The sequence below is a fragment of the Equus przewalskii genome, chromosome 1 (genome assembly GCF_037783145.1).
Source record: "Equus przewalskii isolate Varuska chromosome 1, EquPr2, whole genome shotgun sequence".
Classification (NCBI taxonomy): Eukaryota; Metazoa; Chordata; class Mammalia; order Perissodactyla; family Equidae; genus Equus; species Equus przewalskii.
In genome coordinates, this window is record NC_091831.1 from 113,992,837 (window position 1) to 114,019,038 (window position 26,202).

Below are 26,202 nucleotides of genomic sequence, written 5' to 3' on the forward strand. Positions count from 1 at the left end.
CCCAGAAAAAGAACTGAATAAAACAGAAATAAACAATCTACCTGACAAAGAGTTCAAACAAAAAGTCAGAAGGATGCTCATCAATCTTGGGAGAAGAATGGATGAACTCAGTGGGAACTTCAACAAAGAACTGGAAAATATAGGGGCAAGGCTGGTAGCAAGCAGTTAAGTTTGCACATTCCACTTCTTAGCAGCCCAGCGTTCGCCGGCTCGGATCCCAGGGGCGGACATGGCACCGCTTGGCAAAAGCCATGCTGTGGTAGGCATGCCAGATATAAAGCAGAGGAAGATGGGCACAAATGTTAGCTCAGGGCCAGTCTTCCTCAGCAAAAGAGAGAAGGATTAGCAATAGTTAGCTCAGCACTAATATTCCTCAAAAAAGAAAAAAAGAATTGGAAAATATAAAAAAGAACCAATTGGAAATGAAGAATACAATACTGGAAATAAAAAAATGACTATAGGGACTCAATAGCAGAGTAGATGCACTAACATTCGTATTATAGGTGTACCAGAAGGAGAAGAGAGAGACAAATGGGCAGAGAATCTATCTGAAGAAACACTAACCGAAAACTTTCCTAACCTTAGGAAGGAAAAAGACATACAAGTACAGGAAGCAAAAAGAGCATCAAACAAGATAAACCCAAAGAGGCCTACGTCAAGACACATTATAATTAAACTATCCACAAACTAATAAAACATATAATTAAACATCCACAAACTAAGTAAAATGCTACATCACATTAACAAAATGAAGCATAAAAACCACAGGATCAGCTCAATAGAGGCAAAAAAAGCATTTGACAAGATACAGCTCCATTTATGATAAAAACTGAATAAAATGGGTATAGAAGAAAAGCTTTTGTACATAATAAAGGCCATATATGACAAACCCACAGCTAATACTCATACTCAATGGAGAAAAACTGAAAGCTATTCCTCTCAGAACAGGAATGAGACAAGGATGCCCACTTTCACTTTTATTTAACATCATATTGGAAGTCCTAGACAGAGCAATCAGGCAAGAAAAATAAAAGGGATCCAAATCGGAAAGGAAGAAGTGAAACTGTCGCTATTTGCAGATGACATGATTTTATACAGACTACCCTAATAATCCACCAAAAAACTTTTAGAAATAATAAACAAATACGGTAAAGTTGCAGGATACAAAATCAACATATAAAAATCAGTTGCACTTCTATACACTAACAATGAAGCAGCAGAGAGAGAAATTAAGAATACAATCCCATTTATAATTGCAACAAAAAGAATAAAATACTAGGAATCTACTTAACCGAAGAGGCGAAAGATCTATACACTGAAAATTATAAACCAGTGTTGAAAGAAATTAAAGACACAAATAAACGGAAATATACTCCATGCTCTTGTATTGGAAGAATCAACATAGTTAAAATGTTCATACTTCCTAAAGCAATCTACAGATTCACTGTAATCCCTATCAAAGTTCCAACAACAGTTTTCACAGAAATAGAACAAAGAATTGTAAACTTTACATGGAACAACAAAAGACCCCAAATAGCCAAAGGAACAGTGAGAAAAAAGAACAAAGCTGGAGGTATCACACTTCCTGATTTCAAAATATACTACAAAGTTATAGTAACCGAAACAGCATGTTATGGCACAAAACAGACACACAGATCAATGGAACAGAACCAAGAGCCCAGAAATAAACCCATACATCTATGGACAGCTAATTTTCGACAAAGGTGACAAGAACATACAATGGAGAAAGGAAAGTCTCTTCAATAAATGTTGGTGGGAAAACTGCACAGCCACAAGCAAAGGAATGAAAGTAGACCATTATCTTATACCATACAGAAAAATTAACTCAAAATGGATTAAAGACTTTAATGAAAGACTTGAAACCATGAAACTTCCACAAGAGAAAACAGTGTGCTCTTCGACATTGGTCTTAGCAGCACATTTTCAAGTACCATGTCTGACTGGGCAGAGGAAACAATAGAAAAAGTAAACAGATGGGACTACATCAAACTAAAACACTTCAGCACAGCAAAGGAAATCATCAACAAAATGAAAAGACAACCTAGCAACTGGGAGAACTTATTTGCAAACAACCTAGCAACTGGAAGAAGATATTTGCAAACCATATATCTGATAAGGGGTTAATCTCCAAAATATATGAAGAACTCATACATCTCAACAACAAAAACCTAACAACCTAATTAAAAAATGGGCAAAAGATCTGAACAGACATTTCTCCAAAGAAGATATACTGATGGCCAACAGGCACATGAAAGGATGTTCAACATCATTAACTATCAGGGAAACACAAATTGAAAAGTACAATGAGATATGACCTCACTCCCATTAGAATGGCTATAATTAACAAGACGGGAAACAAGTGTTGGAGAGGATGTGGACAGTAGGAAATTCTCATACACTGTAGGTGGGAGTGTAAACTAGTGCAGCTTCTATGGAAAACAGTATGCAGATTCCTCAAAAAATTAAGAATAGAACTACCATATGGTCCAGCTATTCCACTACTGGGTATTTATCCAAAAAACATGAAAAGACGAATGAGTGAAGATACATGCACGCCTATGTTCACTGCAGCATTATTCACAATAACCAAGACCTGGAAGCGAGCTAGATGCCCATCAAGGGACGAACAGCTAAGGAAAATATGGTATATATACACAGTGGAATACTACTCAGTCATCAGAAACAATGAAATCTGGCCATTTGCGACTACATTGGGTGGACCCTGACGGTACTATGCTAAGTAAAATAAGTCAGAGGGAGAAAGTCAAATACCACATGATGTCATTGATAAGTAGAAGATAAAAACAACAACAAACAATCACATACAGAGATTGGATTAGAGGTTACCAGAGGGGAAGAAGGGAGGAAGGAGGGCGAAAGGGGTGATTAGGCACATGTGTGTGGTGATGGATTATAATTAGTCTTTGGGTGGTGAACATCACAGGAATCAAAATATAATGATGGACTCCTGAAATTTACATGTTATAAACCAATGTTACTGCAATAGAAAAAAACAAAAATAAAATTAAAAAATTTAAAACTTTTGTGCATCACAGTGTCCTATCATGAGGGTAAAAAGACAAATCACAGAACAGGATAAACTATTTGCAAATCGTATATCTGATAAAGGTTTAGCATCCAGAATACATAAAGAACTCTTACAACCCAACACCAAAAGTTTAAAAACGGGCAAAGGACTTGAACAGACATGCCCCCAAAAGAGATATATAAATGGCCAAAAAGCACATGAAAATAGGCTCACTGTCATTTGTCATTAGGGTAACTCAAATCAAAATCACAATAAGATATTACTTTTCACCCATCAGGATGGCCGTAATCAAAAAAATAAACAAGTGGAGAATAACAAACATTGGTAAGGACAAGGAGAAATGGAAGCCTCACACATTGCTGGTTGGCAATATAAAATGATGCAGCCACTGTGGAGAACATTTTGACAGTTCCTCAAAAAGTTAAACAAAGCTATCATATGATCCTGCAGTTGCACTGCTAGTTTTGAAAACAGAGACTTAAACAGATTTGTAGACCAATGTTCACAGCAATGTTGTCTACAACAGCCAGAAGGTACAAACAACCCAAATGTCCATTAATAGATGAATGAAGAAACAAAATGTGGTATATACAAACAATGGAATATACTCAGCCATAAAATGAAATGAAGTTCTGACACATACTACATGAACCCTGAAAACATAATGCTAAGTGAAATAAGTCAGACACAAAAGGACAAATTTTGTATGCTTCCACTTATATGAGTTACCTAGAGTCGTCAAATTCATAGAGACAGAAAGCAGAGTAGAGGTTACCAGGGACTGGGGGAAGGGAGAATGGGGAATTATTGCTTAATGGGTACAGTTTCTGTTTGGAGTGTGAAAAAGTTTTGGAAATAGATAGTGGTGACAGTTGTACAACATTCCCTGAATTATACGCCTAAAAGTGATTAAAATGGCAAGTTTTATGTTGCATATATTCTGCCACACAAAAAAATATATATAATAGAAGACATACAAATAAAAAGACTCACTCTCCATCTATCCAATTCCACACCCCATGCAACAAAACACTTATCAGTTTCTTGAGATCCATTTAATATTTTTTATGGAAGTACAAGCAAATAAACCCTATTATTCTAATTCCCACGGTCCCTCATTGTTAGGAGAAAAAGACAGCAAGTCATTAGTGAGTAGGACCATCTTTCCTGTTTCATTGCACACTGTACACTGCTCATCATATAAATATGAACTTTAGAAGAACAAAATTAAATACATTTGTGTCCAAAATAATTCTCATTAATAATATTTTGATGAGAGAGAGAATATAACCATTCTACCATACCTGGTTCATTTATTCTGCCAAATGTATGCCTAGTGTTGTGTTTTCTGGTCTTGAAACACGTTTCACAAAAATCAAAGTCATCACAGTTTCTGCATTTGAATCTAGATCCATTGATAGGAAACATCTGACAGCCATCACACCTATTTTTAAAATAGCCATTGAGTTGAAAAGAAAAAGATGAGGTCATTTCTTAAACTTAATTGCAAAGAAATTTCAAAACAAACCCAGCAACGTAAAAAAGAAAACTCACGTAACTCCAGGATGAACACTAGGCACCAACTCCATTTCTGATAACAGACCAGTCCAGTGAGACTGCTGAGGAAAGTCGACAATGACATCTTTTCCATTGGCACTGAAAGCTGGACAGAAGAGAAATTGCCTGAAACATCTTTATCACCCATAAAAACCTAAAATTAAAAATAAAACTATACATAGCCATGTGACATTATCTATTAGTTACTTATGTTTTACAAAGAGTACTTATCTTTTAGAGCGACACACTAAGATACTTACGGAAGAACTAACACATGATGTCAGTCAGAGATCAGCTTCGAAATAATTGAGGGAGGGATTGTAGATGAAACAACTTTGGCCAGAAGTTGACAATTGCTGAAGCTAGGTTATGGGTATATGGAGGTTCATTAAACTAGATTCTCTACTTCTGTGTATGTTTTAAATTTTATACAATAAACAGGTTTGTTTGTTTTTAATTACCCCAAGTCAAAACTCCATTTAGTATCTTAGGGAATAAAAATCACATTAATAACATTAAGACACCTCTTGTCCTTTGGTTGAGAGCGCTCTGCTACTCAAAACATTAATCTCTAAACCAGGTTCTTGTTTTTAAAATTTATCTTTGTTTCAATTTGTAAAAGTTTTAAGAATCTCTTAAGAAAAATGCTAAACTCAAGTAAGAAGTTAAATAAGCCATTTGTTCTTATGTAACTGAGAAACTCTAACACCCCTACCAACTGGGGAAGCACCACCATGGTGGCCTTTTTTAATCTAGGCCGTTAGATTAGTAAGAGAGTTTTCTGCAATGCTCAAAACAAAATAGGATGTCTTTATGACATCGAAAGAGTTTAAAAAAAAAATAAAACCGCATGTCTAGGGGCCAGCCCAGTGGCGCAGTGGTTAACTGCACACGTTCCGCTTTAGCGGCCCAGGGTTCACTGGTTCAGATCCCAGGTGAGGACATGGCACTGCTTGGCAAGCCATGCTGTGGTAGGTGTCCCACATATAAAGTAGAGGAGGGTGGGTACGGATGTTAGCTCAGGGCCAGTCTTCCTCATCAAAAAAAAGAGGAGAAGTGGCAGCAGTTAGCTCAGGGCTAATCTTTCTCAAAAACAAAACAAAGACTGCATGTCTATTTAATTATTTCTCATACAAGTGTTAAAATGGATGTAGTTTACCTTTTACAGTGTGCCATGTTTTTGATTTGGAATCTCAATATCGCATTAAATACAAAATGAGGAAAATTTTGTGTCTCCAGTTCCTAACTCCCATTATTTGTACATTTCCATTTCTTAAATTCAACCCCAAATATCTATATATAGCATTAAAAAAGAGAGAGAGAAAAGCAGTCTTTGACCACAGGAGCTAGCCTGACACTCAGATATAGGCTATTTGGCAGAATGACTGATGGAACAAGTTTATAGAACACCAACATCAGACAAGGCCACCTTGTGACTGTGATGGACTGAGACAAAAATAAAAACCACTCCTCAGTCATGTCTGATCAAATTTCAATCCAACCCAAACCACAAACACAATCAGACACCTCCTGTCCTGGCTAATGTGAACAACTTGCCAACTGTAACTTCATCCTGGCTCCAAGATTAAGATATTTATTTACTTAGATACTTACTTATTTATTTATTTAAGATACCCAGTCTTAGAGTTTATTAAGATATCCAGTCTCAGAATTACCCTGCTTCCTTGAACCCTTCCCAAAAACCCCACCACTAACTCCATTAGTCCTCTGTTACACCTGCTTATGGAGATGGCCCATTTCCCAGGGCATGCATCCCCTAAGTTGCAATGAGTTAATAAACCTGACTCTGTTCAACTACAGGTGTGTTCCTAGTCCAGAACGCACTGACAAGCAAAAGAACACCACTTATATACATAAAGTTTTCTTCATACATGTTTTTCTAGCTCTTGAATGAAAAATGAAGAGTTTACATTTGTTAATGAAAAGCTAACATTTGGAATTTTGATACCTAGTAATATTACCTTTCACAACCCCCACACTTTGATGAGTCACGGATCCCCACTTGTATTTTGGTGTGGTGACTGAGGCTTTGACTCGAACTTTATCACCAATCTTGATGTGAGAAGGAGAGCTTGGTGGAGGATAGCCTAGAGATTCCAACACTATAATTAGCATTCATTTCTGGGAATTCTGTCTCCAATTAAGAAAAAGCAAAATAACTTAATAAAGAATGTGCTCACCTATAAGTTCCACGTGAATATACCTAACCCAGTAAGTGCCTCCTTTCTGCTGCCAATCACACTGCACATTGAGGTCATGTAACCCATCTCTATCCAGTTTGATAACTTTGCCCACGTCTCCTTCACACACTTCTTCATAAGTTCGACAGCATCTAACCATCATTCCCACCTACAATTAAAATTAAATAAAAAATCCAGCCCAGTGAATAAAGAGCATTATTCTATTCCTAAGAAAGGATCTCCACTAGCACACAGGATGTGCTCTCAATATCATTTTACACTGAGTGGAACCAGAGCTCTTTAGAAAACTGGCTGGCTTGATGTCTGGGGCAGGAAATATACAAGATGAGCCTGGATCAACTTGTGCCATAAAGCAAAGGAGCTAGCAAAGATTAATGGGTTCACTCAAAAGGACAATCTCATCAAGAGAAATAATAGCTGAAACATATCAAATTCAATAACAGCCAATACATATATTATCATAATAATAAGCAAAACAAAGCTTCTTGGTCACCTTTACAAGTACCAGGGCACCAATTCACAATTCCGAAAATTGATAAAGCCAAAAAAGAACTGAAAAAACCAAGCATTTATTTTGCCATTCCTATAAAAACTATATTATAAAGAGTGGCCAAAGTGGGTAAGAAAGTTCTCTTCAAAGAGTGGAACTCAAGTTAATAAATTTGGAAGGGATGACAAAGTTAGAAAATCATTATTGTGCAAACCCTCATGATGGGTCTAAGCAATGACACTAATGGCTATTGAAGCATCGATATGAACAATTAATAGAGAACTTCTTAATACAGAACTTCTTAACGGATGGAGCAGGCTGACAAGACCTACACCAGCAACACTGCGTGCTGGTCCACATGACGCATTCTTGCCTAAGACACGGCCTGAGTCCAATCACCCTCCAGCCCCCACTCTGACTTTATGGGAAATGCAGAGGAGGGAGGAAGATGTGGGCCAACATAGTTTTAGCCACAAATAAATAGCATGAAAAGGAAAAAAGGAGGGAGACAGTGTTCTAGGTTAAAAAGACACTTCAGAGACACATCACCCACATGTAAGGTGTATAATCTTCTTTGTATCCAAATTCAAAAAAATTACTGTAAAAAGCCATTTTTGAGAAAACTGGGAATATTTTAGCCAGCATTGAATACGAGATGATATTAAGTTATTACTGTTTATTTGTTAGGTAATGTTAGGTAACAGTAATGTCATTATGTTAAAAATAAAATTCTTTATCTATTAAGAATACATACTGACAATGTACAGGTGAAATGAGATGATTTCTGAGATTTTTCTCTGAAGTATACTAATTAGAACAAAAGTTAGAAAATATTTAAGGTAGATAAAGGATTACATAAAAAAGCATAACTAGATTTAAAATTAGATGGTAGTGAGAATGATATAAGAAAAACAGGCAAGAACAGATTAAAGTGTCCACAGTGAGAATAGCGGAGAAGCACATGTCTCTGTGCCATGTCACTGTGGACAAACCTCCTTTTGCTCTTGGCCCTACCTGCTCATTTTCTGCTACTCTGTCCTCTGTTCACTCCGCTCTAGCCACAGTGGCCTCCCTGCTGGGTGCTGCACAGACCAGATGTTTCCTCTCTTGCCAGGTCTCTGACTTTCCCAGTAGCTGCTGAGCCAGCCCCTCAACACCGCAAGAGCCTCTGCACCAAGCTCACTTCTCAATGCTACCTTCCCTCCACTCCCACACTGATCCTGCCCCGTCTCCACCTCCTACACCTCCCTCATCCCTCTAGTCTGCTCTCTCTCATTTCCACAGTATGCACCACCTTCTAATAAATTATAGTCTGTCTGCCAGGTTTGATTACTGTCTGTCTTCCACATATAGAATGCAGGTTCCCTGAGGGTAGGGACCTGTGTCCACTGATACTTTTACATAGGAGATGCTCAAACATTTGCTGAATGAAAATCTGAGCAAGGCTCCAGCCTAAGACAATTACTCACCTGAATATTCTCTCTCACATACACAGCATAATCATCATTACTCAAGAAATCAGCTCGCTTTTTATAAGTCTGGCTCTCTGTTACAACAGCACCAGTAGACTACAAAAGAAATACATTTTGTTCAAAGTGTTGAATCAGATAAAGCTACTTAAAACAAAAGTATGTGAAATCTATAATATTCTATTTAGCACTGTATTTTCACTATAAAAATATTTATTTAAAAAAGATTAATAGCATAGTAAACAGAAATGAATCTCAAAATCTACAAGTACAGAAAATTTCTGAGGCACTTCCAAATTAATCCCACAAAACAATTTACTTAAGTCAGAAATCAATGTCACATAAAACATGATTTTTTAACAAAATCTTCTAACGACAACCCAACATCATTAGATGGTTGAGCAAGGGTCTGTTTTAAAGCTAAAAGTACTGAAGGCACAGAAAACCCAGTCAGGACTTAGCAGCTTTGCCATGTGCCCAGCAGAACAGTAGAGACGCCCCCTGGGAGCAGCACAGAGGAACCCAGAGCACAGGCTGGGCAGACATGAGCAGAGGGGTGCTTACAGGGGAGGCACTGACCACAGCATAGGCCACGTCATCCACGTCCTCCACCACCTCCTCGTCTGAACATTCCTCAGACCCTGTGTCTGCGTCCGAGAGATCCGTGACCTGCACATCAGCGTGGTCCAGCAGCCATCCGACCAAGGCCTCCACGCCTACAGGTAAGCACACACAGTGCACCCACAGTGAAGACCCTTAGCACTTGCCCTCCAGAGGGGCCTCTGATGTTGGTATTTCAAGATAAACCTACAAACAAACAGGTGGGAACATTAAGTGAAACATCCACAAGGAAAACGCAGTACCTGGCAAGCCAGTAGCATTCCCAGAGGCACCAGTGAGTGACTTCAGTGCAAACTCTATGTTCCTTCTCGGAAATCCCATTTCCATGAGCTGAACCACGATAGGCAAAGCAGGAACGGGTGACTGCTTGCGCTTCTTTGCTCTGACAGGGTGAACATGCTGCACAGGGACAGGCGTTGTGGCCTCACTGGAGCTGCAGTCTTCAAACACCGGGCTCGATGGGTGAGTGGACTCCACAGCCAAACACTGACACACAGCCAACGCAGCAGCCTGAGGAAATGAGAGCAGAGCCAAGAGGTCTGTAGAAGTTAGGTGACTCAACTGGGGCTGGCCCTGTGGCCGAGTGGTTAAGTTTGCACGTTCCACTTTGGCGACCCAGGGTTTCGCTGGTTCGAATCCTGGACACGGACATGGCACTGCTCATCAAGCCATGCTGAGGCGGCGTCCCACATGCCACAACTGGAGGGACCCACAACTAAAAATACACAATTATGTACCAGGGGCTTTGGGGAGAAAAAGGAAAAATAAAATCTTAAAAAAAAAAAAAAAAGAAATTAGGTGACTCAAGCAGTCTAAAAAACCAGAAATTACGGACTTCTTCCATGTACCGCAGTGCAGAAGTATAGAAAACCCAGACTTACATGTGTACTTTAAAATGAATGGATAAAACATGTTAAAAAATGACAAACACAAGTTTCATAATTTAATGCAGAGGAGAGACTTGGAAGCCAAATAACTCTTGCTTCAGCACAGAGAGTCTAGTAAATCAGCCAATTATCAACGTTCATTAAGAAAAACTTCACAGCAGCCCTAAGCTCTGAATGGGAAACAAGATGCGTGGAGTGAGAGAGGCCCAATGGAGCAAGAAGAAAGGCATCCTCCACCCCCTCCCTGGGAATGGGCAGTGCCCACAGTCTCCTGCTCTCTCCTCTCCGTAAGACAGGCCAGAGACAACATGGCACTCTCTGATATACCACCAAATCACCTCTCAATTATTCAAGGGTAAAAGAACCACTCTGTGGGTTAAACATGACATAAAAGAACAAGGGAAATACAAAATATTGGGAAACAAACTGCAACGACTCCATGAACAAATGGATCTCTGCAGTCTGCAGGTGGGAACTCCCAACCTCCCCAGCACACGCAGCCCTCTCTCTGATCTTCTTGTACCTCTCTGCTTCTCATCTCCAGATGCTCTCAGAGTAGCTAAGACTTGCTATTTTTTTAAACTGAGAATGTGAGGAAGGAATTAGGAAGAAACCGAGGACACCAGTGATCCCTCCTGTGCTTAGGAAGTGTCAAAGCCTGGGGTTTTACTGTGAAATCTAAGTAACTCGGAAGTGACCAGCTTCATCCTAAAAGCTTACAGTTCAGAACCAGACTGAGCTAGGAGTTCTGGTTCCAGTAATAGGGAGTTTAGGGTGGACTGGATTAAACCTCTGCTGATAATAATTATGAACTCTGGATAAAATATTTTTAAAAACTGCTTGAAGGCACTGGAGAATAGCCAAAGCAATCAAAACTGGAACAGGTACAACCCTTGACATAAGGGAAGCCAGCAGGTAAGCTGCTGACAGAGGCAGCATTATGGGACTGTAGTCTGAGGCTGAATTCAGGCTTGCCAGAGCAATGAGAAAATGAGGGAGGAACCACAGAGGGAAAAAGCCACAAAATGTACACAGAGACTACCCTCAAATCCTTGGCTGATTCCAAACTGAGCATCTGTGAGACTGCCGGAAGGCTGGAGGGATTTCTACAGCCACCCAGTGCTAGGGAGACAGTTTGAGGTCCAAGTAAAACCAAGTTAGAGGGAGCTAGCTGGTCAAGATGTCAAGGTTTCCACTGAAACCCCAGAAGAAATTCTAAAGCCCTTAGAATTAGGGACCAAAAACCAGGACTAAGGGCAAAACAAAAATAAACCATCATAAAAAAGTCCAGAACCAAACCTCCATAGGACTAAGGAGAACGGCCATGTACTGAACTGTCTGTGAGAACGAAATTCCACTTCCTCCAGAGGAAGCTGACGGAACCCAGAGCCAACACAACGTAATGTCCGAAACTTCTAGAATACAATAAAAATTATTAAATATGTGAAGAAGCAGAACCAATAACTGACTATAATCAAGAGAAAAAACTGCCAATAGGAGCAGACCAACAGGTGGCCCAGCTATTAGAATTAGTGATGTCAAATTTCTTGTTTGCTGTCAGAAATATGTTTTAAAGTACACAGATACATGTATGGGGTGAAGATATGGGAACTGTCAGGAGAGATATAAAACTATAAAATAAGATGCAAATGGAAGTATGAGATATGAAAATATAAAATAAAGCATTTCTTGGATGAACTTACAGCAGATCAGACCCAACAAAGCAGAGTACCCTGATCTTGAAGACAAATCAAATACAAATTTAACCAAGCAAAAAAGATTAAAAAATAATAAACAGAAACTCACTAATACTCTAACAGATGTGTAATGGTAGTCTTAGAAAAAAACAAAAGAGAGTGGGACAGGAAAATATGTAATGAACAAAAGTTTTCAAATTTGGTGGTGGGGAAAAAAAAAAATCAAGCCAGAAATGCAAATAACTTAAGCAAACCTCAAGGAGGATAGGAGAAAAAAAACACATACATACATAGGCACATCTTAGTCAAACTGCAGAAAATATTAAATACAGCCAGAGGGAAAAAACAACATTTCACAGAGAACAATAAGAATATTGGCTTAATTTCCATCAGAATCAATGGAGACAAAACAATGGAAGATTTCTTTTCAGTACAACAGCCATTCCCAATTCATAAAGGACAACTCTGTGTTTCCTTCTGCATCTTTCCTCTTAGCATTGGGCACCACCAGTGTGATTCTGGGGTACAGTTTGCCCAACACCCTTCTTCATTGCTCAGTGTCCTCTTTTTATCTCTACAGATGACTGGAAACACCACCACCCTCCAGCATCTTTAACCTGATCTCTCATCTTAGAGCTTTTCAGACCTGACAAGTAGTTAGTTAGCCTTCAGGCCAGGTCAGAAAAGGCATTGCACCCCCTCCCTGTTACCCCATGTCCACCATTTCCTGCCTTCTCTCTTTGTACCCCACCATCTTCCTACACTCTGGGGGTGTTATCAGCCTTGCCCTTGGCCTGACACAGCTGCCTGCTCACTCTGGATCCTGGCTCCCCACAGGGTCTTAGTCACTGAGCATTTCTATCAGAGTACTTTCTGCCAGCTAAACTGAGCAATCAAGGTTTGTTTTTGCCGTTGATATTTTAACCAGAATTTTTTATGTATTACCTAGCAAGAAGGATATATTAAAATAGCTAGCCCTCCATGTTGCAGGCCACGAAAGTTCCCATCACTCTTAGACCTAGTCCCATGCCGTCTCTTCTATGGGAATGTGCCCACAGTCCCGGCCCGAGTTACATGGTGTAGCACATGTGCTCTGAAACAGGATGAGGACCAAGGACCTGGCAGCAACAGAGCGTTCCTAAGAAGGGCTTTGGAGTAAATGACATAAACAGGGGCATGCAATATTCCTAAGTCTAATGGGGCTCCTTTAATAACACTATTTCCTGGAAAAAGATCCCTCCACCAATATTTGAGCATCTGATCCATGCTGAATCTAGTTAATTTTTTCAAATAATTCACATAAATTCAAAATAAGGTTAAACTTCAATGCATTCATTCTCTAACTAGTATAATGTTCTATGATAAATGTGGTTAAAGCTTAACTAATCATAAGAATTATTTTGGCCTACCATTTAAAATTCAGACTATATCCTTAAGAAAATACATATCTAGGAAAGAAGTTATTCACAATTTAATGCACTGAATTGAAACCGCTGAGGGTGCCAACTGTACCTCAAGCTCCTGTTTGTCAAATATCGCCTTGACTGGGGATGGCTGGGTGGCTGAGGCCAGTAACTGCTGCAGGAGGATCATTGGTGGCTGCGGCCCTTCTGGAGACATATCCCCAAGGTCAGGGGACACAGCTGCTCCATCATCTGGATTTAAAAACAAAATATGCATGTATGACCTGAAATTACAGAATGTTATAAACCATTATGATCTCAATAAAATTACTTGGGAAAAAAAAAAGAAGATATGTTCAAGTTGTAATCCCCATCAACTATGAATGGGATTATATTTGGAAATAGCGTCTCTACAGATAATACCAAGTTGAGAGAAGGACATACTGAATTATGGAAGACCTTCATTCAAATGTTTAGTGTCCTTGTAAGAAGACTATGTGAAGACACAGACATACACCCTCAGAAGGAAGAAGGCCATGTGATAACAGAGGCAAAGATTGGAGTTGTGCAGCTGTCAGCCAAGGAACTCCACGGATTGCCAGTAACCAACAGAAGCTGAGAAGAAACAAGGAAGGATTCTTCCTTAGAGCCTTCAGGTAAAGCATGGCCCTGTGGATACCTTGACTTTAAGCTTCTAGCTCCCAGATCTGTGAGAACAAATTTCTCTTGTTTTATACTACCAAATTTGTGGGACTTTGTTATAACAGTCCTAGGAAAGCATATATTATTTTTATATTACATTATTACACAGTATGTTTTCTACATTTCTACATTTTATTTATTTCATTCTGTAGTCATATTTAGAATCATATTGCAGTACTGTATTTGGTATAACCTTTGGGACATGTTAGTATCAACATTCTATTTGATTTATAAAACATCATATGGAAATTTTAAAAACATATATGCATGTGTGATATTTTCAACTGCAAGCATCTCTACTATTAAAGATAATGCAGGGGCCAGCCCAGTGGCGCAGCAGTTAAGTGCGCACATTCTGCTTCAGTGGCCCGGGGTTCACTGGTTCGGATCCCAGGTGCAGACATGGCACCACTTGGCACGCCATGCTGTGGTAGGCATCCCATATATAAAGTAGAGGAAGATGGGCATGGATATTAGCTCAGGGTTAGTCTTCCTCAGTGAAAAGAGGAGGACTGGCAGCAGTTAGCTCAGGGCTAATCTTCCTCAAAAATAAAAAAAAAAAAGATAATGCATTGAGTGTGTTAAGCCAGATATGATTTCTACCTCTTCAAAGAGCTAGACAACCAAAATCTTCAAGGCTGAGATACCAAAAACTAGCCTCTGAAGAATTTTCCACTCTCTGCTTTTTGGCCTCTGCCCTTCATTAGTTCATCTGTCTCCTTAGAACCAAGAAAAAGCTGCCTCCCAGATTTCTGACCAAGGACATCATATACTCTCTTTCCTGGTGCTCACTCACTGCTTAACCCCTAACATGGACACTCCCAAGTTTGTACTTCTAGTCCTGGCTTTTCCTGCTAACTTCGTTCAGACCATAAACTGATACCAATTCCAAATCTGTCATGGGGTCAGGGTGTTATCCTTTTGTCTGTTTTAATCTGAGGAGCTTAGGGTGAGACAGCCAGCACTTCCCATTTGCTCCAGACCCACTGACACCCACTGCCTTGAGCCCAATCAGTCCCACATACCATTTGAGTTTGCTGGTTTGGTCTGGCGATCATTTCTACTAATCCTCTAGTCCAGGGGATGGAAATCTTTCTCTTGGAGGGCCAGAGAGTGAATAGTTCAGGCTCACCAGCTACATGGTCTCTCACAGCTACTCAACTCTGCCACTGAAGAGCAAGAGTGGCCAGAGATGACACATCAACAAGCAGGTGTGGCTGTGTTCCCACAAAACGATAAAGTTTTTATGAAAAAACAAGTGGCATGGGAGTGTGTCAAGCCCTGCCCTCAACAGCTCTGTTTGGAGCCCGTGCTCTGCCCCAAGTGCCAGATGGTAATCCAGATTTAGCACTGCCATAGCTTCTCATCCTGGTGACCACAGAACAGCCAGTCCAATTTCCTGGGTTTGGGTTTCCTTCTACAATTGTGGGTTATCTTCAAGGTTCCCACCATCAAATATGGAATGAATCTGCACTTTCTCTGGATATACCCCATATTCAGCACGTTAAAACTAAATCCACAATACCCTCTTCTCTTAGGATTAAGAAACAAAACACCCCACACTCCACTGGACTGTCTAATTTTTGTCAAAGGCACTCCTCACTGTCCTCCCTATAACTCAGGCTTGAAACATCAGCCGTCTTTGACTTTTTCCATAAAGTTATCATCTAAAAGACTACACCATCACAGTGTCTACTGGAAGCTCCTTCCCATTTTTCATGCCTTCCCCTGGAAGACACCTCATCACTTGACAGGATTCTCTCATCACCATTGGATCTCCCTGTTTCAAATACTCGTAGTAGATTTATCATCCAGAATATCAATCTTTATCACGTGGATCCCTGTCGCAGCTTTCCAAGTCAGCCTTAAGGTTCACCCTGGTATTCAAGGCACTCTCTATCACATGACTTCAACTGACCTCTCCAGCATTAGCCTCACTTTGATCGATAAATTCTGAGCTCCTTGCAAAGCAGAACGCCTGAACACTCTCTCCAACACTCACTGCTTATGTCAGTGCTCCTACCATCTCCTCCAAAAGGACAGAGAGTCCTTGTCACCTTGCACTGAGGGTCTGCCACACCCTTCACAGGCTGCCCTCCTCAGCCCTCAGCTGTTGGGGTCCCCAGGACACCTGTGGAACTGTGCTCACACATCTCACAGCACACTGGCCCAGACCCTGGACAGAGCCATCTGTGTTCATTTTCTCTCCCTACCCTGACCCCAGATAGGAAGGACCATAAACAAAAACTACCTTGTCCCCATAATACTTATCACAAAGTCTTTCAATAGTAGATGATCAAAAAATACTTTAGAGCTTTGGTTTTTTCCTATTCAAAGGGATATGAGCTCATTCCAGAAAATTGAAGTAATAAAGAAATGCATAAGAGAATCAAGTCAGCTGAAATTCCACTGTCACTATTTTGGTAAGCAGATGAATCTATGGCCTATTGACAAACAGACAGACATAGCAATGTGCTCTTTTGTTTATCGTTTTCATGTATCCAGGGCAATGAACACATATATGTATCATCATTGTGAATGGCGCCATGGTATTCTACTGTATAGATACACTACTTAATAACGGCATTTAGGTATCTTCAGTTTTCAACATAAAAACGATACCAAGAAAGAAGCCAAAATGAGCATCTGTAAACACGTATCTTCATGCCTTTTCGTGTGATAAACCCCCACAAGATGACCTGCTGGTCAATGGATATACAGACATAGATATAGACAGATAGACAAACAGATTTAGATAGGGGTGTGTGTGTGTGTGTGTGTGTGTATGCATTTTAAAGTCTAACGTGTCCTCAAATGCCCATTAGATGGTTGTACCAACTTAAATTCCCACCAGCAATATGTTAAAGCAGTGCTGCTTTAGGTGTATATGAACCACCTTAGGGTCTCGTTAAAATGCAGATTCTGATTTCTTAGGTCTTGGATACAGCCAGAGAGTCTGCATTCCTAACATGTTCCTATGTGCTGCCACTGCTGCTGGCCCATGGCCACACTTTAAACAGTGAGGCAGGAGAGCACTGTCTTCCGTCCCTCCCCACCAGATCCCCTCATCTTTGTCTAAGACAATGACAGTATCATTTGCAGTTCATCAATTACTGGCTGGGTTGCACATCTTTTTTGTACATTTAGAAGCCATCACTATTTACCCTTTTATGGACTGCTTGTTCATGTTCTTTGCCTGTTTTCTATTGGAATTTAACTGCCTTTCTTACAGATCTATAAGAGCTTCCTTAAAAGATACCTGTATGAGCAGCTGTGGCCTCCTGAACAGCTGGCTGAGACAAGATCTGCCTGAGCTGGTCCTGGTGGGAAAGCAGTGCACGACCTGCCTTCAGGATGTACAGCTTTAACTGCTGGCACCTCAGCAGGTCCAGGTCAACTTGTCCTGTAGGAGAAAAGGACTCAGCAGGAATCGCACACCCTGCTCAGGCTCTCCTCCTCACCAGCTGTACGGCCCTGAGGAAGTTGCTCTGTTCCCTGTACCTCGGTGCCACTGCTGCAACATGGCAGAAACAATGGCCTGCCCTGTGGGAATTAGCTGACCATGCCAAATACTGTCATTAATGAAGAACCCGTCTTTCCTGGTGTTATGACTGGTGCTTCTGGGTGAGCATCCCCTACCTTCTCCAGGTCTTCTTTCCCCTTTCCTGCTTCCCATGTGCCTACTTCAATGGATTGGGGTAAGGATTAAAGGGTTAAACACAGTTAGAACCATGTTAACTAATATTAGCATAATCAAATGTTTCTCAAATTGCTGAAATTTCAACCAGATACAAACAAAATATTTTCACCTTTTCTTGCCAACACTGCTCCAAGACAATTTTCTCAGATACAACATATAGTTCTCTACCTCATCTAGATCATGGCCCCCTCTAGAGTCCTATCTAATCAAACGCTTGCATGATGCCCGTGGGCTGACTGTGGAACAAAGAAAGATGCCACACAGGTGCAGGTAGACTATAAGCAGAGCTGGAATAGTCTTGGTAGAAGCACTCCAAAGCAGGACATGCTGGAGGCCACAGAAGGTAGGACCAGCATGTGGGACGGGAGGCATAGGTGCCTCTCTGGCATTGAGCCTGATTACGTGGGAGACAGGTTTATTCACTATGATGGGAAATGTTGGCTAGGGAACAAGGTTAAGTGAATTCTGAACATGCTGTGGTTTACATGCACACGCACCTCCAGCCAGAGATGTGAATTGGAGATTCAGAGTTAAAAGTGGTCACCATCATAAATGCTGCAACAGCAATCACAGGCAGGAATGGGGAGAAATGAGCAAGAAAACTCAAGAAGGTAGGCAGAATAAGCCAGAAGTTACAGATGAAACCAAAAGGATTTCCAATGTGCAAAGAATAGTCAGGGGGAAGAACTCTCAAAGAACATGAAAGGGACAATGTAAGGAAGATCAAGAGAGCAGTATTCCAGACCAAAGGAAGGCAGAGTTCGAGCATGGATGGCCTTGGTCTTAGCCCACCATCCACAGGTACAAAGCAAGGCAAGTCCAAACACGCAGGCACTGCTGGATCTAGCAGTGACGAGACCATGAGCAAAGCTTCTGAAGGCACCTGGACCAGAGGGCCCTGGCGGGAGAGCTGATGAGGAGGGAGACAGAACAGACTCTCTTCAGAATGCTTGCTCAGAATCAATGCTGGCACAGGGAAGCGAGGGCAGGCCAAGGGTTCTCCAGCTGCTGCCCCCAACGTGGCGTCTGTCTTTGTATCACACACTTTGATCACCATGCCCAAGGTTCCACCATACACACTGTAACTCAACAAATGATAAACCCATCTGAACCCAAAGACTTCAGCAATGACAGGAACTTGCTCCAACAAACAATAAACATTGTCCAAACAACACCAGTTAAGATTGTAGCTGTTTCATCAAGCACCATGGTCTGACCTGCAAAACCCTGTTTAGGTGATTTCTTTACTTTGTGCTTTTCCAATTTGCTTCCAGCGAGGTTCACCAACTGAGCCCAGACAGAGAGCATGGGCTCTGTGAATGGTAGGTTGGTGACGCTGAACGCCACAGCAGGAAGCTGGAGAGAGAACACAGAAACCTTCAAAGCATGTCCATGAAATGAACACACGAAATGTTCTGAAAGTTATCATAACCATGAGTCTTCATTTTGAAATACTGCACATATCGCTAAGTCTTTTTATATCTGAAAATAACAACTTTAAAAGATGACATTAAAGGCAAGATAGAGACTTACATGTGTAGTAAATATAACCTAACTTTACCAAGGTTTCTTTATCAACTTTTACCTTTTACAAACTTCACAACAATAATTACAACAGGATGGTGGTTATTTTGTTTTTTAGGCATTTTCTATACATTTCAAATTTTCTAAAATGCGTATATATTCCTATAGTAATCAAAACCAGTATTGTATAGAAAGATATACTCAAATTGCACTTAGGCTACATCAAAGTCATATAAATCACTCACGTTCCCTATGCATCCCTAAATCATAGATTTAAGATGACGGTAGCTACTATATAAGTCATGTCACTCAACAACAATTAATAAACATTTCTACATGAAGAAAAGTCACTTTCTTAAAGAAACCATTTTTAGGGTTTTTTAAAAGTTGAGTTGTTCAATAAAAAATAAACTTCACATGGGGCTGGCCTGGTGGCATAGTGGTTAAGTTAGCATGCTCCGCTTCAGCAGCCCAGGGTTCGCAGGTTTGGATCACAGGCGTGGACCTACATACCACTCATCAGCCATGCTGTGGCAGCATCCCACATACAAAATAGAGGAAGACTGGCACAGATGTTAGCTCAGGGACAATCTCCCTCAAGCAAAAGGAAGATTGTCAACAAATGTTAGCTTAAGGCCAATCTTCCTTACCAAAAAAATAAATAAAAAGCAAACAAAAAAATAAACTTCATAAATTCATATTTTAAAACAATTAAAACTAACTTATAGTTACACAGTACCTTCTAAGTTGTTAATGCCCTTTCAATCTTCTGACACTAAAATAAGACGTATGATCTATGACACTGTATAACTCTGTGAGACAGGCCCTATTGATCAGAGGAGCACAAAGCAAACATGGCAAGTAGGACAGGAGGCTTTCCTGAGGTTGGATGGTTTCCTGGATGGCAGACATAGACTACAAGAATCAAGTTCTCCCCAGCATGGATGCTAGGATCTAGTTCTAGTATAAAACCCTTATTACCTAGTAACTGAGCACAAGTTCACCTACTGGTTTCAGCTGATTCAATGGACAAATGCGACACATCCGCATGTCTGAGAACTGCACGGTGATTTTGCCCTTCGGGGTGATGCGCGTCACAGTGCCTTCTCCAAACTCATCATGCATCACTTGTCCCCCAAGTCGCAGGCGACCGTCGATGCCCCCGATCACAGCCAAGACTGCCATGAGGCCCCCCACCTCAGGGTTCTCAGAGTCGGGAAGGTAGTCCTCTAACAGGGCCTGATGCAGACAGACAGAAAGCTTGAAGAAGAGATCCAGGGAGCTGTCTGTTTCTTACACATTTATAATTAAGCCAAATTCATTTTTACATTAGTTTCTTCAATATTTTCAGTAAAAATATTTTAAAATACATCTTTGAGCTAAATATATAGTATTTAAAAAGATAAAAGTTAAATCAACATTCTACAGAGAAAAACCAGCAGATTTGAAAATGAAGCACCTACCCCCTCCGATGGCTTTCCTGCACAGCTGTGGGTGACAGAATGGAGCTGAGAGTTAATGTACTTGTTTATGAGTCCGTTCCACTGACCCAAGGAGTGCAGCGTGCGGAGCAGCGCCACCACCTCTTCTGCCAGAGTGCTGCTGTGGGTGGCAGTCAGAGAGGCCTGAGGGCGAGCCCTCCGCCTCCTCAAAGTAGATTCTGAAAGAGAACACCCAAGAGAGGAGCTACATGGAGCCCTGCTCACTTAACCAGGACACAAATAAGGAGAGATGCTCACCTCTGAGGAACGGGATATCTGAAGAACAGGTGGTGAGCAAGCAGCCCAGGAAACCAAAGAGCTTTTCCACAAGGCACTTCATGTCCCTTGCCCTTTCTGTCTTGTCCCATGATGGAAGTACTGCTTGCAGTAAATGTACAGCTAAGATCTGATAAGAGGCAATTTAAAACAGCAAGCATTAAAGAAAATCATTATATTATACATTGGAAGAACAGATTTTCATTTTCTCTTTATCTTTTGTTCCTCTAATGCAATTAATCATATGAAAATTCTGATATTATTTTACAGGCAGATAGTTACACCCAACTTGATTAATACTATGGATTATCAGGGATTAAAAAAATAAACTACATTACAGATACAGGTATCCATTTAATTAAAAAATAACTCCTTTTAGTTTAATTCTTCTCAAGACAATTACACTACAACTCCTATGAAGCAGATGAGAGCAGTTAGTAGGAGTTACCACTTAATAGAAAAGCAAGTCAAAGTTCAGCAACTTAATCAATCTAAAATAATCAAGAATCTCATATCCTTGCCTCTAGGAAATCTACTTTGTGTTGGAGCTAGTTTTTTTCCGTATTCATGACTGAATGTAGGCAGCTAATTATGATGACAAGAGCTCTGGTAATTTGATGCCACCCCTTAAGAGGTCTAACATTCCCTAAAGTTACACACAGTGAGAATTAGCCTGGTACAACAATTACCTGTCGCTGCAGTGAGGCAGCAGTAAAAGGCGCGTGTCCTTCCACAACCTTCATCAGCAGGGTGATCCACTGAGGGGAGCTGAGGGCAGCACACATGTGCGGTGTGAGTGCGATGCTCCGCACAAAGCCCAGCGTGCACCAGCTCCGGTGCTGCTCCCGACACACCAGCTTGTTTGGGGAAGCTGCCAGAGCAAAGCAAACTGGCTTGGTGTCGAATTTCTAGAAACACTCAGTATAATCTTTACTTTTAATTTACCTACCATGTAATTCTCAATAATAAGCTACTTTACAAATAATTTCATGCATTCAAAGTGAGAGGAGCAGGAGTATCAAGTTAGCTCAATGAACATGTACAATATTTTTAAAACCTTTACAGTACATGTTGTACTTCCTCAAACTAGTGAAGGAGTTTCATCTACTTACTGTTTCTAGGCAGTAGGAAAATGATTCATAATTCAAATGGCAGTTATTTGTGAGAGTACATCTATATTTTTAAATCTCATGTGTTTCAAATATTCCCCATGATCTTGTTTACATTTGATCGGCACCATAAATTTCCAATACAAGTTTAAGTAGTCTATATTAACAGAATGAGACTAAGAGGCTTTTATGAGGTTTATCCTGTTTGATACAACCATGACCCTGTCTGCTCCTCCTGGCTTCCAAGTCTGCACCTGTGGGCAGCCTGGGGCTTCCACTTTCTTGTGGCAGAGGCCCTGAGGAGGGGTCACACCACGTGACCTGCTCAGACCCCTATTAGTTTACCTTCCCCATCTCCCAGGGCCCAGCCTCCTGCTCTCCAGGCTAATAGCGACCTCTTCACTCTCCCACTCAGTCACACTCACCCAGACGCCCTCACAAACACATAAATACTGACCTGCATACTGTCACACATAACCCTACCACAATCACACACACTCATTCTTACAGTCACTAACACACTCACACAATCACTCACACTCATAAACACTCAAACATGCCCAGTTACACATATTCACACTCACTTCTTCACTTCACAAACACACCCATTCTCACTCACATTGTCTCATTCTCACAAACTCTCACATACTCACATGCAGTTTCTCACAATCATTCACAGTGACACTCAAACTCACTCTCTCACACAATCACAAGCACTCTCACATGTACACCCACACTCGCTCCCTCTATTTCCTCATTTTCCCCACACTTACACACACTCATATTCACATAAACTCAAACACTTAAATGGGTTGAATTGAATCCCCCCCCCACAAATTCATGTTCACCTAGAACCTCAGAACATGACCTTATTTGGAAATAAAACTGCAGATGTAATTAAGATAAGAACTGAGATGACATTATACTAGATTAGGGTGAACCCTAAATCCAATGAAAGTCCTTATAAGATGCAGAAAAGGATACACAGAAACACAGGGGAGGTGGGTATGTAAGAATAAAGCAGAGACTGGAGTGATGTAGCCAGAAGCCAAGGAAGCCTGGAGCCACCAGAAGCTAGAAGAGGCCTGGAAGCATCCTCTCCTAGAGCCTTTAAAGAGACTACGGCCCTGCTGACACCTTGATTTTGGACTTCTGGTCTCCAGAACTCGGAGAGGATAAAGTTGCTGTTTTAAACACTGTTATGGGTTGAATTGCTCCCCCCCAAAATTCAGATATTGAAATTTTAACCCCTAATACCTGAAAATGCGATCTTATTTGGAAATGGGGTCATGATAGACATAATCAGTTTAGATGAGGTTAAACTAGATTAAGGTGGGTCCCTAATCCAACTAACTGGTGGCTTTATAAAAAAGAGAAATTTGGAGATAGACAGACACACACACACAGAGAATGCCATGTGAAGATTAGGGTAAAGATCTACAAGCCAAGGAATGCCGAAGATTGTCAGCAAACCACGAGAAGTTAGGGGAGAGGTTTGGAACAGATCCTTCCCTCACAGCCTTCAAAAGGAACCAGCCCCGCTGATACCTTGATCTGGAACTTCCACCCTCCAGAACTGTGAGGAAATAAATTTCTGTTATTTAGGCCACCCATTTTGTGGTACTTTGATGCAGCAACTCAAATGAACTACTACAGCTAACAAGTTTATGGTAATTTGTCATGGCAGCCCTAGGACACTAACACATACACCCACACTCAGCCACATGCACACACTTGCTGACAAGCACACACACGACAAATTACAGCCCCAATATTGACTCTGTGGGCCTACAACCATTCATTGCATACATGTCTTGTCCGTCGTTCCACTTTCCACTAACATTCGCAGCAGTCCACACAGAGTTTTGGTGGCTTCATTCTGCATGATTTCAGCATGAACTCCGGCAGAGAGACAAAGAGTTTGCAGTAAATTAACAGTGCTGTTAAGCATCATTGCAGTGGGGTGAATGTTCCTTTCAGTTTGTTCAGCTTCTGAAAAAAAGAATCAAAAGAAAAAACCATATTCCCAAACAGAATTGGAAGATGTCACTATTATGTAATTTAAGAGATTTAATATCACTTTCTTCTTTTTTACTGTGGAAAGAGAAGCAGCTCTTCACAAGAAAAGATGGAATTCAAGATGCATAGAACACTCATCCTAATCATCTCTGTTCCCACCTTCCTCAAAGAAAAGCCTTTTAAATTACAATTAATTTGTTTTAAACAATCTCAGAATACAGCTCAGGAGCACTAAAACTATTTCACTCCTTTAGAAAGATAACTTTTCAAAAGTCAAAAGCTGGTTGCTGCCAAGCTGGCTATACCCTGGATGAAGAGGAAGTGCCAGCCACTGTGGAGGGAGAAGAGAGGCTCACGTGCCCAGGCCATAGCTTCCAGACCAGGAGGCAGGCGGCAGCCAGGCCACCTTTCTGTCATGTGGCCAGCCCCACTCAGGCCCCAACTTCTCTGAGTGAAGCCCTCAGGCAGAGAGCTAGGAGGAAGAGGGGCACCTGGCCCAGACACGGTGCCGCCACATGAAGTGATAACAGAACCAGCAGGGACCTTCTAGGCAGGGCTACATGGCTTCACATACCTTCCTCCTTACAGCCCCACAAGGCAGGCATCATCTGTTTACACCTGAGGGGCCTCAGCCCCCACAAGTGACATGCATGCAGCACAGCCTTTCCCATTCTCCACATTACTCGTTCTCTACTGAGCTCAGCCTCTCAGATTTCCTCTCCTAACCATAAAAGTGATTTCAGAAGCCTGACCACACTGCACATAAGGCCAGCACTGAGCCCCACAAGGCAGTACTGACCTCCTGGATGGTTTTACCAAGACCAGCAATAGGAAGTTTCATTCATGCATCCCAACGTCTTTTGGATACATGTAAAAAAATGTCATGTAGCTGCCAGCCCTGTGGCCTAGTGGTAAAGTTTGGTGCACTCCACTTCAGTGGCCTAGGTTTGGTTCCTGGCCGTGGACCTACACCACTTGTCAGTGGCCACGCTGTAGTAGTGACCCACATACAAAAAGGAAGAAGACTGGCACAGCTGTTAGCTCAGGGTGAATCTTCCTCAAGCAAAAAGAAGAAGAATAGTAACAGATGTTAGCTCAGGGAGACTCTTCCTCAGCGAAAAAAAAAAAAAAAAAGAAAGAAAGAAAGTCATGAAGCCCTCCTCCCACAACCTTGGAGTTCCTCAGCTAGGATTTAACTTTCTGAGTCCACTCCAAATTCTCACCTATGCTTTCCTTAAGCCAATAAAGTGCTGACTAACTCCCCATAACGTGCAGCATTCTGAGTGAAGGGCCTGAGAAGGTAAAAGAAGGAGGAAGACATGGCCCATAGTCTGACTGGTGTGGAGCATTGCTAACCTATGCCTACTCCACCAGGCACTAGGTTGCTACCTCAGAAACAGGCTCAGAACCAACCCAGAGGGTCCACTAGAGGTGAAGACTCAGCAAGCCCTGCACTGCCTCACCCTACTGCACTGTCTCCAAGGGAGCAAGAAAGTTAAGTCCAGCTAGGTTGCCGGTTCCCAGGGCCACGCTGCACTCCTGCATCAGAATCCCCTGGGGCTTATTTAAACTGAACCTTCAAGGACAAGCCCAAAGCTATAGAACACTATCTGCAGGTGAGTCCTGACACACTGTTCTCACTCCCAGATGCAAAGGTTGGCCAGTCAGGATTTGGATACAGCTTGCTGGGCTATTCCAGACTAAGCAGCCCCCCAAAGCACCTACCCGAGTCATCCTCTGTGTCCGAGTCCTCTGCTGAGGGCTGTGTGGAGGCTGGCAGCTCTGCCAACTTGAGGTCATACTTCCCCTCTTTCCCCATCCTGTAGGAGTTGGTGCTGCCTGTGTCCCACTGGACCCTGATCCACCCGTCCTCTCCCAGTTCACCAATCACACGGCCGAGGCCAGGAGGAGGGCCATCCTGGGGGAGCCAAAACAAAGATCACTTAAACGGTGCATGCCTCTCCTGTCACACAGA

General features: G+C 41.5%; 1 protein-coding gene across 6 annotated transcripts in view; it reads right to left on the reverse strand.

Annotated features, from left to right (window-relative positions):
* Positions 1-26,202, reverse strand: part of HERC2 (HECT and RLD domain containing E3 ubiquitin protein ligase 2) — a 256,324-nt gene that overhangs the window by 93,062 nt on the left and 137,060 nt on the right. For 5 of the 6 annotated variants that reach the window (XM_070572331.1, XM_070572302.1, XM_070572337.1 and 2 more), the window contains exons 37-52: positions 25,953-26,145; positions 24,018-24,200; positions 21,789-21,970; positions 21,082-21,229; positions 20,806-21,002; positions 20,351-20,581; positions 19,036-19,174; positions 17,378-17,521; positions 13,526-13,668; positions 9,672-9,939; positions 9,373-9,524; positions 8,809-8,907; positions 6,829-6,997; positions 6,610-6,735; positions 4,625-4,733; positions 4,375-4,514 (exon numbers count right to left, since the gene is read on the reverse strand). In XM_070572331.1, the coding sequence (XP_070428432.1) occupies positions 4,375-4,514; positions 4,625-4,733; positions 6,610-6,735; positions 6,829-6,997; positions 8,809-8,907; positions 9,373-9,524; positions 9,672-9,939; positions 13,526-13,668; positions 17,378-17,521; positions 19,036-19,174; positions 20,351-20,581; positions 20,806-21,002; positions 21,082-21,229; positions 21,789-21,970; positions 24,018-24,200; positions 25,953-26,145 (2,623 nt within the window). The remainder of the gene's footprint in view (positions 1-4,374; positions 4,515-4,624; positions 4,734-6,609; positions 6,736-6,828; positions 6,998-8,808; positions 8,908-9,372; positions 9,525-9,671; positions 9,940-13,525; positions 13,669-17,377; positions 17,522-19,035; positions 19,175-20,350; positions 20,582-20,805; positions 21,003-21,081; positions 21,230-21,788; positions 21,971-24,017; positions 24,201-25,952; positions 26,146-26,202) is intronic. The other variant, XM_070572323.1, reaches the window with a different exon arrangement.